A 15,095-nucleotide genomic window follows, 5' to 3' on the forward strand; every position below is an offset into this window, starting at 1 on the left:
ACTGAGGTCCATATAACAGCTGGAAGTCAGAGGGGAAACCAGACAGAGCCCAAGTTGCTTGGGTTACATCGTCTGTAGCTGTAAGTCATTAAAAACAGCATAGCAGCAGCATAACCCCTCTCAGTCCTGCATATGGTAACTCCATTTGCCTTATTGTTATGAAAACTAACACACCATTAATCTTTATCCTAAATAAGATAAGACACAAACATGTGGGTGTTTATATAACAGGTTGAGCAGCTTGGGCAAAAATACAAGTGAGTGTGTCTATACATGTGTGACGTTTAGGTGCGCAGACCTCTCTGAGGATAGGTATTGAGACTTTGATGTCTGGAGAAAGGTCTCAAGTCTTTGATGTCTTGAAAAAGATCTGGACGCTTTCATACCTTGAAAATACACCCAAGTCTGAAATGTCAGACTCGAACATACAACACACTGCATTTCAACATCCAGACACCTATCAATAGATTTTGATTTGGCGCTCGAGTTTGTTTAAGGGCACAGATTCCCCCTAAAAAAAAAAATACTAAAATCAAATGCTTGTAATATTTATATAAAAATATAACGTTTGTCAGGCATATTCAGATATTAAGAATACCATCTGGGTGAGTAGAAACACACTACAGGCTGTGTTTTTGAACTAACCCAGTGTCACCCAATGACCTTCAGTAGGTCTCGGGGGTATATACTATCCTCTCTCTGTACTATACATAATGAATCGTCCCTTGTGTCTTCTTGGGTGGTATCCTTCATATATGACCTTAACCAGCCTTAGTAGCCTGTCCTCCAGTAAGTTGGTAGACAGGGCGCCCCAAATTCATCACACCTTTCATTCTCCTCCCCTGGCCTATCTGATCTATGATAGCATTAATAATAACCGCTGCAGAATGCCCTGTCGCCCTCTGTGCCTTGCCCACTCCAGGCCTGCGCAGATTACCACCAGCCATTCACAGCCCATTAAAAACTGTATTTACTTATCAGCCTCTCTGGGGCTGTCACTCTGTTTTCAAGACTGATGCCCCGGGGGAAGGCAAAGAGTGACCTTCCTTTGGCCCCGAATGCTGTAAGTCATTGCTCCCAAATGATTTGTCCTTTATTTTTCTGCCTGATCTATACTGAAGACAACGCTAGTCCCTTTCCATACCAAGACGTAAACAGTTTAATTAATCTGTACAGAATGAGAGAAAGGCTTTTTAATTCAGGCAGTGGAAGAAATCGTTTTTAACACATAATCCTTTTCTGGTGAATAATTAGATAAAAGCAGTTTTCATATCTGTCCAAGAAATATGAAGCTTCAAATAACACGAAGACTGGAAAGAGGGAGAACACAGATAGCCTCGCTCTGTCCAATGGTCACAAAACATGCCTACCAGCAGCTATAAAGTTAGCTAATTAACATGCAATTTCTTGACATTTGAAATATTCTTCCAGTTATGTGCCACATTATGTCTGGGAGCAGTCTTGGAGCCTGCATTTGAGAGGCTGCCGACAATGTAAAACTATTCCATTAAATGGATCATATGACGACCACTTATGGTGATGAATGGGCAGCTCTATGGACTATTTAGTGTTTCGGCTCCTTGTTTTGGTTTCAGTCGACAGCTGAACAGTTTTCTGCTTTCGGCAGCGGCAGCTGTTTTCAGTTAAAAAGAGCTCTATCAACCGACTGTATTCTACACATTAGCAACAAGCTAGTGAACATTTTCCACTTAAATAGCCGGAAATGTATCTCAGGACTTGGAAGAGACTAAAACCAAAACTAAAAGAAGAGTGAAGAATGGATATATACATCCTCCCGGTAGCCAGAAAAATTAGTCCAAACAAATGCTTATGTGGCTGCATATATTTTATGTGCAAACACGCAAAAGCACATTGGCCATCACCTGAAACTTTTTCAAAGGTTTTTTGAAAGGTTAAATGAAAGAAATAATTGCAATGTTGATTGTAATTAAATGAATCCTCATGAATTCGTGCGTGACTTAATGCATGAAAAAGCATGGATTCATTCATGTAGTACTCATGAACTATCAGTAATGCATAAGGATTAATAGTATCTCATGCATGACTTAATGCAGGAACAATACCTTAATTAATGCATCAACTCAGGTATCTCAATCATCATAACTTCTGAGTTATTAATGATGTTCATGTCTTCTTCATATAGATCTGCAATTAAAGGGTCAGGCCAAAAAACTGATCAGTCACAGCAATTCAAAGTGTTGTAATCATGATTAACTAAGCATACTTCATCATGTTTGTGCCCCTTCAAATAAAGTGGTGACCTGTTCCATCGTTTACACTGATAACTAACATATGATTAATGGTCAACACACTGAACAGGGTTGGGGTCAACGCTTTGAATTCAACAGAATACATGCACTGCTATGACCGACCGACCGGGTCACCACTTTATTTGAAGGGGCACACAAATGCTTAGTTAATCATGATTACAACACTTTGAATTGCTGTGACTGGTCAGTTTTTTGGCCTGACCCTTTAATTGCAGATCTATATGAAGAAGACATGAACATCATTAATAACTCAGAAGTCATGATGATTGAGATACCTTAGTTGATGCATTAATTAAGGTATTATTCCTGCATTAAGTCATGCATGAGATACCATTAATACCTGTACATTACTGATAGTTCATGAGTACTAAATGAATGAATTCATGCTTTTTCATGCATTAAGTCATGCATGAATTCATGATGATTCATGTACCCTTACCGTAAAGTGTTACCGAAGATGCTATCAAACTATAATGGCAACACTATAACTTTTTCCAAACATTACTCTCCTCGTCTCAAATGTCAGAGTTTCCTATAGTTGCAGTTGGGGTCAACTGCATATGTGGCATTATATTTGACTGACAGTTGAGTAATCATGATAGCATAAATGGGACAAGGTGAACTCTCATCATTCTTCCTTACACAGACAGTTATTTCTTATCAGCTAGAATATGTCATGGTCTACTTTGGGTGTGCTTAACTTCCCCTGACCTTTAAAAAAGGGCTGATTATTTCCATCCACAATCTTCACTTGGCAATACGCTGCCAGCACAAAAGGATATTAGGCCCAGACCTGCTGGTCTGATAATTCCAGCTCTCGGTATGGAACTAAGGGAAACCAAACCACAATGCGCTGCCACTCTATTATCATTTCACTGCCTCCACATTCACCTTCCCCGCTGGTATTCTATCACCTTTTGCCTCAGAGTGTAGCTTTTACCGGAGCTGAAGAGTTCTGTGTGTTCCGTTTTATTACATCTATAAGTACTTTTTATCCCGGGTAATTAACCTCTCTTTTATGCATCAGCCTCCTGGGACAAACTACCAAGCTTTGCATAACCCGAAATACATTGTAGCTGGGTAAATCTCCTCAGCGTTGGAAGACCTCCATATTTCTCCAGCTCCCTTGACAACACTATTGGTTAGAAACAGAGAGAATCTCACAGGGCACCAACAGGTCTAAATGTTTAATAGATTCTTATTTTAATTGTGGTAATCTGGTCATCAGAGATTCAAGGAGGTTACATCTATCACCCATGGAAACAAAAATAAAAGTCTTAGTGTGTCTTGCTCCCTCTAACCTCAGGAGGAAATGGGAACCAGATAAATGATGGCCTTGTTTCAACAGAGGCTCAATCTATTGCCAGCGATTTGTGGCCAACAAAGTAATTTCGATACCGTTCTTTGTATTGATAGATGGGACCTAAATTTGATAAAGAGCCAATTTACTCGTAAGGGGTATAGGAATGGAACCGCAGTTATCTTCCCTCTTTGCCTCCATCCTACCAATCCCGCTCAAAATTAGATGGAAAGAAAAAGACCCAAACAGAGGGTAATATTTCCCAAAAGCTTTGCTCTTAACTATCAACATCACTCTTTGATACCCATCATCTCTGTGTGTTATTTTACCATATAGTATTAAGAGAGGTCATACTGCTGTATCAAAGTGAAAGGTGTTTTGTTTTAGAAGATTTTTTCAAGCCATTTCAAAAATTGTATGTTTTGATGGCCACAAGCACTTAAAATGCAACGCTTTGTGACACTTGCTGTGCCACAGTGATGTTCCTAATCTTACTCAATTACCTGCATTTACACTAATGCTAAACTGGAAAGAGGGGCCCTGCAGCGGGGACTTTCTTTTTTCATTTTCACAGCCAGGCACAGGATGTGTTTCGCCACCTACTGTTACTGTTGTCTGACAAGGCTCAGTATGCTCGTGTGACCACATGGTGGCAAAGGTACAAATTAACCTCAGAGTGGAAAAGAGAGATTGCCTGCTTCACCGGGGAAATCCAGACAGGTGTGTGCACAAAGAATTAAGCACTAATCACGGGCAGATTTGTAAAAGTGGAGATAAAGTCGATTATTCATGAGCACATGGCTCCAAAATCATGGGTAAATTGAGCCTGTTTGGAAAATAGCAAAAGAGATTTTAGCTACATTAGATGGACTCTGGGCAGGCTGCCATGCGTTCAGGGAACAATGCTATATTGATTGGATCTGTTGAAAGTAAAAATAATAATTGTCTTGAAATTGACACAATGAGAATTAATCAAGCCTCGATTAAATTACTACAATTCTATTTTCCCCTTCAGAGGAGGGGCTATTGGTATGGAAAACTGATTCTTCCAGGGCCGTTTGTTTGCATTTCTGTCCATGTCTACATTAACATGATGGTTTAGGTTTGCTTCAATGCATGAGTAAAACTGTGCGCTCATGCATGAGTTTACAATATGTGTAGCATTGATTCCAAGCTCACCGCTGAGGGGTGTAGACATGTGGTGCACTGCTGCCACCTAAAGACAGAGTTTAAAAACACCATTATTTGGTCAGCAGTCATACGGCAGACTGTATTGAATTACACACAACTATAGTCAAATACAATTAGGCCTATCTTGTTTACTTATTAAGTTTCTAATAATATTTGAACACATATTTTGCAAAAGATTGATATTGAATTCTTTATGTTAAGGATTTGAACAAATGGAGAAAGCAATTGCCTAGCTTGTTTTTTTTAAATACTTATTTTTAGGGATCTATTGATATCCTATATTTGGTATAGATTGATCAAATTACATGTATTAAATGAGGAGGAGCTTACTTTGTTTTGTGTTTGCTCTTTAGTTTTGTGTCAATACAGCCTTTAGCATTGATTGAATGCATCTCAATATTTAAATAAACCAATTGGGACATCTTACAAATGGAAGGTATGTATCAGCTTCACATGAAGTGCTGCAAACACACCCTTTGTTTTACTTATCCTCTTTGTTTTCATATAATTTTGTATTTGAGGTCACACACTCTTAAAAAATATTAAATAAAAGTGATTTTAACTCATGTTTCTTCTTCAGTAGTGTGTCAGCAACAACACATGTTATGTTAAAATGCACTTAACATATGCTGTGTTGAAAATCAGACTCACAGATACGTTCAAATTACATATTTAGTTAGAAAGCACTCCTCCACATCTCTCAAAGCGAGCCATCTGTCACCAAAGCCAGACACAGCAGGGGATTGCTTGCTAAACAGGACAAAGGGGACTGTTACCAACCAGATGCTGTCAGCAAAATGGAGTAGTTGTCAAAAATAAATCTGAAAGTTGCCGTTTTAGACTAATGTGCCATATGGACAAAGAAAACGTAGGAAGTGATGTGTCGGAGCTAAAATATTTTCCTAGTCATATTTTTCTCAGAAAGAAAAAATTGAAATGCTAATCAATGACTTGATCTCTGAAAAAGTACACACAATTCAAAAAATGTTGGTTATTATTTCATGACAGAACATGTCAGACACAAAAGGGAAGTATAAGATAAGATAAGATAAAATGAACCTTTATTAATCCCCGAGGGGAAATTCCATTGTACCAAGCAGCAACAGGGTAAGCATGAAAAAACAGGACAGCAAAGATTCACACAGATTAATAAAATCAAAAATAAATAAAATCAAGAAAAAAAATTAAAATAATAATAAAAGACTATGAAATAGGAGATGAGTAAATAATCTGCGACACTTGACATAAATAGATTTTAAAGATGAAACTTGCCGATCGACTTGCAGAATTACTTACAAGGAAGGGACCGACATATTTACAGTTAACAATTGTGATGGTTGTTGGAGGGAAAACATTTTTTTACATCTGGGTAGTGTCCTGAGATATTGTTCACGAAAAAGAAATTACCAGTCGCTTCCCAATCCCTTATTATTTAATAAAAACTGCAGATACAGCCCAGCTTTAGGTTTTATTTTTTATTTATTCATCTACCTCTTTTTTAAGCAGCAAACTGGACATATTTCGTTTAGTGCAGGAAAGATTAGCCATTGTGGTTGGACTGCAGGAAGGAGGCTATCACTTGATGAAAGCCCTCATGAGAGCAGTGTTATCTTAGCAAACACAAACCACCCAAAGCAGCAACCATATCTGTGTAGCCTACATGTTCTGCCCAAATACTTGGAATAGGGACTCTGTTATATAACGCGTTCCTTTTCATTAGAATAGCTGATAAACTTTTAAAAACTACGCTCAAGGGTCAATTTGTTCACAAAAAATAAAATACCATCCGCTTCCCAATGTCTCATTATTTAACCCTCCTGTTATCCTTGGGATCAATTTGACCCCATTCAATGTTTAACGTATCTAAATGGTTCACATTTTGCTTAGTATTTCATGACTTTTCCTAATTTAGTGAGGACTAATGGGTAAACATAAAATGAACATTAAGATATTTTTTAAATGTCCTGTACGCACTTTGTACGCTTTGTACGCTTTGTACGCTTTGTACACTGCAGATGTATCTTTGTTCCTAATATAGTCTTCTTTCTCTTCATTCATCGGTTAACTTTTAACAGTGTTCGTTTAGTGGAGAAAATATTCGCCATTGTGAGGACAGAGCGTAAAGTGGAACATTTGTTGCATTGTTTTAGCTTCAAGGGGGACTAAAAACACCGTCGGACACATGTGGGCGTGCGGGAAAAGGGCTTCCTGTTATGAACTAAGGGAAACGACCCGGCGGGAGTAACGTTATCAGTGAGTTTCTTACAATTTAGATAATTTCATTCATGATTTAACAAATGTGAGCGATGCATTTAATGTAGCTACCAATGCTAGCAGTGACTGTGACGTTTAACATGTGCATGCTAAGTTAGCTAGCTAGAATATAACTTTTTAAGAAGGTGACGATGAAATGCTATGCACATAGAGGCAACGTGTCTAAAGTAGAAAATGTGTTTAAATTGTGTCCTATTTCAAACCAATACATGTGTCTGCTCAACAAAATGCTAAGAGACTCTATACAAAATGAAGTCCCTTATATGACTTGTACTTTTGTACTTTGTTTTTTAAGTATTGACTTACTAAACAGTGTTGAGCGGAGGAGCCATGCCTTTCCTCCATGGGTTTCGCAGGATCATATATGAGTACAAGCCGCTCGTGGACGCTGTCATGAGTGCAGTCGGACTGCTGGAAGTAGGCGGAAGTCACGAGGACAGGTAAAGCTGAAGGCACCATATTTATATTATTTATAAATAGTTGTAGGCAGAGGACGATATAAACATTTATTTTCACGATTATCCTAAGTAGTTGCAATTCAGGTTATTATATAGAAGATATGCTTAAAACTTACTGGAATCACAAATGGTATTTATTGCATCACAAATAGGACAGTGTTTTTGTAGTAAACATCCTTTTAAGTAAAACACAATCAAATAATTACTCCTAAATCCTGACGCTGAGGATGAAAATGTTAAAAACAAATTGCAACATTTTGTGAGTCTGTTCTTTCATGATAATGACATATCCTTGCCCCATTTTTATTTTTTATTTTTTTTACTTTTCTACCTTTTCAACCCAGACTGCTTCTTCAAGTCACTTGTTGTGAGGATATTCAAGATTACCCAGATCCTGGGATACCACCCTGAATTAATTGTCAGAGTATTTTATTGTAATTTGCTAAAAATAAAAAAAACGTTACTGTTCATGAACCACTGGCTCAGATAATGAAAAACAACAACATAAGTTACCATAGCTGTGCGGATGATACACAAATGTACATAACCATTTCACCAGGAGACTATGCTCCAATTCAAACACTGAGTAAGTACATTGAATAAATCAATGACTGGATGTGTCAGAACTTTCTCCAATCAAACAAAGACAAAACTGAGGTAAGGGTTTTTGGAGCCAAGGCAGAACGTATAAAAGTTAGCGCTGAGCTTCAGTCTGCAATGTTCAAAACAACAGATAAAGCCAGAAATCTAGGTGTAGTCATGGACTCTGACCTGAGTTTCAACAGTCACATTAAAACAATTACTAAATCAGCCTACTATCACCTAAAGAACATATCTAGGATTAAAAGACTAATGTCACAGCAGGATTTGAAAAACGTGTCCATGCTTTTATCTTCAGTAGACTGGACTACTGCAATGGTGTCTTTGCAGGTCTCACAAAAAAATATATTAGAAAGCTGCAGCTGATTCAGAACGCTGCTGCTCGAGTCCTCACTAACACTAAGAAAGTGGATCACATCACTCCTGTTCTGAAGTCTTTACACTGGCTTCCTGTGTGTCAAATAATTGATTTAAAAAATACAGCTTTGAATGGTTTAGTCCCTAAATACATTTCTGACCTCCTGCTAAATCATGAACCATCCAGATCTCTCAGGTCTTCAGGGACTGGTCAGCTTTCTGTCCCCAGAGTCAGAACTAAACATGGAAAAGCAGCGTTCAGTTATTCTGCTCCAAATATCTGGAACAGACTCCCAGAAACCCGCAGGTCCGCTGCAACTCTGACTACTTTTAAATCCAGACTAAAGACTTTTCTTTTTACCGCTGCTTTTAATTGAGCTATTCATATCTTAAACTGCACTGTAACTTTTATTCATTTATCTTTTCTTTTAATGTTTTTTGATTATCTTTTCTTTTTAATGACTGTTTTTAAATGCCATTTTCTTAATGTCTTTCATTTTTGTAAAGCACTATGAATTACCTTGTGTTGAAAGGTGCTAAATAAATAAACTTGCCTTGCCTTCATGCCTTATATATATTTTTTGTGCACGTTTTATTTCCAGTATGTTCATTGAGTTCTTTCTCAAAGCCTTTTGTGAAACAGATTAATAAGGTTATTAAGGTTAAATCCAATGTATCCTAATTTCTGATGCATAACAGTAAAAGGTAGTTCTTTGAAATGTTCAAGTGTGTGTCAGTTTGTTCTTCTCCAGCTATATTGTTATAACTTCTGCCAGTACACAATGTATAGTTGATCTGGTGGCATTGCATACAGTTGATGAAACGGTACACCTTTCTGCTCTTGTGTTCAGAGTCAGAAGCCCTGAGGGAGAGTCCGCTCCTTGTAGCTCTCTGGCGGAGCTTCTGGAGCGAGAGTCCCAATCAGAAGTGTTTGTGGAAGGCATCAGCTGTTCTCTCTCTAAGGTAGCAGAGCACGGACTGGTCGACGCCGCTGAAATCCTTCTACGATACGGAGCTGATCTAAACTTTGAGGGTAAGCTATCTCGTAAATTAATTGTACACAATAAAATGGCACATACATAGGAGTAGCCAGCCAGATAACCCTAAACAACACTATAAGGGCACACTAATCCTAATCACACTTCTCTTACTGTGTACTATGACAAGTTATATATGAGTGTTTATTTTTTATTATTTTAAACTTAAATCAATTGTTTTCCTCTTGGGAAATTAAGTGCCTTATTGTCACTAGAAATCTCTAGGACTCGTTTCTGTAACAAAAGGTATATATTTTGCTGCTGTGATGCAAGAGACATTTCAGACTTGATCTAACAATGAAGTGTTATATTATTATTTTAGCTTTTTTGGCTCGTAGCTACAATAGCTTTCATCTTGCTACAGTTTTAATAGGTGATCGGGAGTCTTTGTCAAATGCAAAACAACCTGAATTAGAGAAAATGTAATAAGTGTTTGAAGTGTGGAACCTAACTGGCCCTGCCATTTTCAATCTTACCCAAGGATTGCATGTTTAAAATTGAGCAAGTTGTTATCCATATACACTGTAGAGAAAAATTCTCCCTTCTGCAAATTGAAGTGGAAAGTGCTGCTTGTCTTACGGCTGTGACAGAATCTGCCAGTGTGTCAGACTCTGCTGTGGTGACCTCTGGTGGTGGCAAGCATGTCTTTCCCCTGGGACATAATTAGGGTTCCTGGCAGAGGCTGCTTCACTCATCTTTTACATTTATTGAATGCCTTTTTCCAGAAAGTTAACACTGACACATTCTCCCACATAGCATGCAACTATGTTCAAGCTTCTCTATTCTTTGTGTTTGTCATGCCTTGATGTTTCAAAATAGTGTGTGCAAACTATCTGAGAGGCCTGTAGCAAAAGCTTATCATAGAATAGCTAGTTACTAGACAGGTTCATTTGGTCAAGCAAAAATAATAATACATTGTTAGTGTTCATGCAGCACTTTAAGGCCTATAATATTTATATTTATGTTTTTCGATGTCACAAAGAGCTCACGAAGTAGTATCAGCAGTATTCGTGTTAGGAACATGAAAATCCACCATATTAATAATGACTACAGCTTTCAAATCAGCCAAAAATAAACCGTATTAACTAGATGGACGGACCCAAGCTTGTTTTAACCCTTAATAATCTGGTCAGTAATATATAGATACATGTAGTTAGTATTTACAATCAGGCACAGGGGGCTGTTCTGTTCAATGTAAAGCTTAGAATAAACTTTGGTTGATAATCTGCTTTTATACTGGAATGCTGCAAGCTACAGCGGGGAAGAGTCTGACAACAACAGCTTGAGAAAACACTCAGTCACCAGTTAGTCAACACATATGCTGCATCTGAAGCTCTAAGTAAATACATACAACACAAGGAAGTACTGAAAACACCCTTTAACCAGATCCTTTAAACATGAATTGGGTTGCGGCAAATTGGCCATCATGCCTTTTTTAAAGAAAATGTAGCATTGTCCGAAATCTTAACGTGATAAAGACTCCATTTGTTTAATATTCATTTCTGTTTTTCTATCCAGACCCAGTGTCCTACTATAACCCTCTCCATATGGCAGTTTTGAGGAACAAACCAGACATGGTGAGGCTGCTGGTCAGGCACGGAGCAGACGTTGAAAAGAGAGACAGGGTGAGGCAACTCTGGATGATTTATGTCCTCTTTTGTTCTCATGATTATCTTTCTGTAGCATTGTGTGTGTAATATAAATGTAACTTGGTAGATCCATGAGAGCAGTCCTTTGGATCTGGCCAGTGAGGAGTTGGAGAGGCTGCCCTGCTTGCTCGTCCTTCTGGAGCTCGGTGCTGATGTCAATGCAAGGGATAAACATGGTACATTCATTGCCTGGCCTTATTCCAAGATTCTTTCACTGGTCGGTTCATTCTAACACCCGATTGTTTTGGTTTCGTCCCTAAAGGAAAAACCCCTTTGCTCCATGCCTTTGCAAGCAGCGACGGACTCACTGTGCTCAACACAGAGAACATTGAGCTTCTTCTTCAGAGAGGTACTGACTGTGAAACAGCCTTCATCTTCACTTTGCCTTCTTGTCCGCTTTAAAACAGAATCACACTCAAACCACTACATTCAGGAACTTGTGTTAGTATGCATACCTGCCCACCTGTATGCATTTTGAGATCAAAGTAAACTCAGGGGTTGTCAGGTTTAAATATGCACATAGAGTTGTTATCGTAAGTGGAAATGGAGCAGAACTAATCCTGTGATTCCGGTGTGAAGCGACTGACTGACTGACAGACAAGACTTTTAACTGCGGGAGGTTTAGGAGTCAAAGTCTTTCACGTCTTCATAGGCAGTGTAGTGGTGTCATCAATCTGCTTTATTAGTATTTACAAGCAGTGAACACCAGCGTAAAAAAGCAGCACATTGGGGAATTTATTAAAAGTCAGTTTATCACAACTGATGGAAGTCATCCAGAGCTGCGATGAAGTTGATCAATTAACAAAAAATGGTATTTATATTTTTAAATAAAGGTTTGTCGTTCATATCATGGCCATAAATACAGTTTGAGCCTCTCAAATATGAAGATATCCTGCTTTTCTTTGTTTAATATTGATTGAGATACCCGGTCCTGTTATTTAATGTTTTGTTTAAGCAGCTGCTATAGCTGCTTTACAGTATACGTGGTTTTACAGTATGAGTAAAGAATCACAACAAGCCAATCTGTTTTAAAAAACCTACTTAAAATAATCTTAATTTAAAGAAAGGAACACTACAGACTATTGGTCAAGCTATGTCATGCTCTACTGCCTTGATTTGTACTTTTCCTTCTCATTAATTCTTTCTAATTATGATGTGTTTTGAAAGTTACCAAACCTTATAGAAGTACTATACATGTATGTCTGGAGTAGCCTTTAATGTAGGCAGCAAATAAAAACTTAATTTAAAACCAGTCAATAGTTTTGTTTTTGTATTTTCATAAAGGGCCTAAACAATTACTAATTTGTAGAAATGATCATCAATAAATATAGTTTATTGACAAATTGTCTCATTATTTGAATTTAATTTTAACTTCTCTGCAGGTGCTGACGTGAACGCGGCTTCTTTAGACGGTGAAACGGCTTTGTCCTTGCTGGTGTTTGTGGTCACGGAGGCTCTGGAGGCCACCGCGGAGGACGCTGCTGAGATGGGTAACTTTTGCTTGAAAGCCACACAGCTACTTTTGTCTCACGGTGTGGACCCCAGCTCCTGTCTGAATGCGGACGGCAAGTCCTCGGTGATGCCCACCCTGACGCAGACGAGCCTGGAGCACTTCGACCTGCTCTTCCCTCTGGCGGTGCTGTTAATCCGGAGCGGAGCGTCTTTGGTTTGCTCCCATCACGGCGACTCTTGTTGGTCAGGGTACAGCCTCCTTTTCCAGCGGCTCCACACTGCCCTGCAGCAATGCCCTGATAAAAGTCACGCCTCCGAGCTGCTGGAGCAAGCTGAGGTGTTGCTCGACTTAGCGAAGGTTGACCTCATCGCGTTGCATGTGGAAGTGAAGCTCCCTGTGTCCGGTCGGGACCCTCACCCCTACGCTCAGGCTCTCAAGGACCTGCACAGCCGCGTAGAAGAGCATGAAGCGAACCCTCCTGCTCTGCAAAACTTTTGTCGGGCGTTTATAAGGAGCCACCTACAGCCTGGGCCCCTGGAAGACAGAGTGAAAGCTTTGCCATTACCGGACAAACTGAAAGTCTTTATTCTTCCTGAGCCAATCCCTAAGCCCGGCTGGGACTGCTTCAAGCCCCAACTTAGCCAGCGCTGACAATATAAGCTACCAATAGTTTGTGCTCTACCTGAAAATCTAAATTGAAGGACTGAAAAAGCCAGTAGTAGTTGTATAAAAGTACTGGGCACCATTGAGGCCTTTTATTTTAAATCTGATCATATTTTTCTCTGCCAAATGACCAGACAACCAGTGTATGTTTACTTCAAGACACAAAGTTATGTCAAATTACAACTAAATATTCTGATTAAACTACCACACAGTGAAGTGAGTCATATCAGTGAGTTTAGGCAGCGGCAATACACAATCAAATCCACCAGATGGCAATGTTGCTCTCTCAGCTCAGATGTTAGGGTCACAGATTTAGCTATTCACAGAGCAGCATGTTTAAGTTGCTCCAGCGCAGTAGGCTCCATCTATATTTCATCTCCTCAACATGATGGTGGTGTATTGTGGAATTTGTGAATATTCTCGCTTAAATATAAAAATGAACCAATAAATCAGTCGGGTTTCTCCCCATCAGAGTCCTGACAGCTGCACACAAATATCAGTTTGACTTTCTTTTTTTTTTATGGCTGTCAACATCTAACTGTTTTTAGCTGACCAGGTAGTGGCAGTGCAGCGCTGAGTGTGCCTCAAACTCACTGGCTGCCTGGTTATAGTGAAGTAATTGTTGCTATATATATTTAGCATGTTCATACACCAAACATCAGTTGAGTGAATGCAACAAAAAAAGGACGCTCCAACACTGCAGGAAGCCTGTAGATGTTTTGACACTGTTCCACTGTGACATAATGTGTCTGCAGTGGCTGCTGGCCTGGAAAGTTTTACCAAGCATTCTTAATGCTAATGTTTAAATTCAGATGAATTCAGGGGCTCTTTCCTCTTTTTTTTTTTTTTTGCTTCCTCATATGCACAAACCCCAATCTGCACATCCCGTTTTTGCTAATAAACAAATGTCTTCTAAAAGAAATACACCACTGTAATGCGGAAATACTACAGGGTACATATGTGTTTGTGTCCATGTCTGTGTGTGTGAGCAAACTAAATAGGACATTGTGTTACACAACTAACCCCTTCCTGACATTGCTGAAGCTGGAGTGGCTCCAAGGCTTGCAAGCGCTCCAGCTCCTCTTGGTTATCTAGGTCACAGCCTCTGAGGAGAAGAGCCTCAGCAGCAGCAGCAGCAGCCCTGCATGACACACGCTTCACTCTCCTGTCTGACTGAATCTCTTGACAAAACCTCAACACTGGCCCTGGTCGAATGAGGGTGGGTGGTTGAGAGAGAGAGAGAGAGAGAGAGAGAGAGTGAGGGAGGGGGTTGGGAGGGGGTTGCAGGAGGCAGAGCAGTGAGAGAAAAAAAAAGTTACAGAGACTGCATATGTGGAGTGGTTGTGGGAGCACCCATGGAGGACACATGGAAATGGCAACGTTGGATTACATTTATACAATACACTAGCTGTAAGAACATAATCCATCTAACCAACAATCACTACGGCGGGGGGAAACAGCCTTCTTCCACTGAGTCCATTCCCTGCTTGTAGAAGGTGATAGAGATAGTGGGGGGAGGGCTGAGGCAGTCCAGCATTTATTGGAAAACAGCGCGAGTGAAGCTCGGTACTGAAATTAGTTATTGATCTATTCTCTCCCTGAAGCCCATGGGTCTTTCCCACCACACCTGCTCGTTCTCTCAGAGCCTTTTCTTTCCCTACAACCCATTGTATCTCGCTTCTGTGCTTTTCTGATTCTATTGTAGTTCTTGTTATTTTCTTCAAATCCTCTCGTCATACAGAGAAGTCGTTTAAAACTAAGATTCGAAGAATAAACTCATGTCTACTACAAAGTTTCATATTAGCATACTCCATTATTAATT

The 15,095-nt window shown here is 39.3% G+C and overlaps 2 protein-coding genes across 2 annotated transcripts in view; one reads left to right on the plus strand and one right to left on the minus strand.

Annotated features, from left to right (window-relative positions):
- Nucleotides 1–7,484, minus strand: part of LOC307042497 (transmembrane protein 132C) — a 141,605-nt gene extending 134,121 nt beyond the window's left edge. The window contains exon 1 of the mRNA XM_079686396.1: nt 7,363–7,484. The gene's annotated coding sequence lies outside the window, so the exon portion shown is untranslated. The remainder of the gene's footprint in view (nt 1–7,362) is intronic.
- Nucleotides 6,909–14,477, plus strand: asb6 (ankyrin repeat and SOCS box containing 6). Its single transcript, XM_079686399.1, has 7 exons — nt 6,909–7,035; nt 7,352–7,496; nt 9,323–9,504; nt 11,027–11,133; nt 11,225–11,333; nt 11,420–11,506; nt 12,540–14,477. Exons 2-7 carry the CDS (start codon nt 7,387–7,389, stop codon nt 13,259–13,261), a joined length of 1,317 nt encoding a protein of 438 aa, XP_079542525.1. The 5' UTR covers nt 6,909–7,035; nt 7,352–7,386; the 3' UTR covers nt 13,262–14,477.
- Nucleotides 14,478–15,095: the final 618 nt, after the last annotated feature.

Source organism: Notothenia rossii (assembly GCF_949606895.1).
Source record: "Notothenia rossii genome assembly, chromosome: 6".
In the NCBI taxonomy this organism is placed as follows: domain Eukaryota; kingdom Metazoa; phylum Chordata; class Actinopteri; order Perciformes; family Nototheniidae; genus Notothenia; species Notothenia rossii.

What these genes read in the sequence shown, in the direction of transcription:
- asb6 (XM_079686399.1), top strand. Translation starts at nt 7,387, where the DNA reads ATGCCTTTCCTCCATGGGTTTCGCAGGATCATATATGAGTACAAGCCG. An exon ending in AGCTGATCTAAACTTTGAGG is followed by an intron (nt 9,505 to 11,026) that starts GTAAGCTATCTC and finishes TTTTCTATCCAG; the next exon opens with ACCCAGTGTCCTACTATAAC. An exon ending in TGAGCTTCTTCTTCAGAGAG is followed by an intron (nt 11,507 to 12,539) that starts GTACTGACTGTG and finishes ACTTCTCTGCAG; the next exon opens with GTGCTGACGTGAACGCGGCT.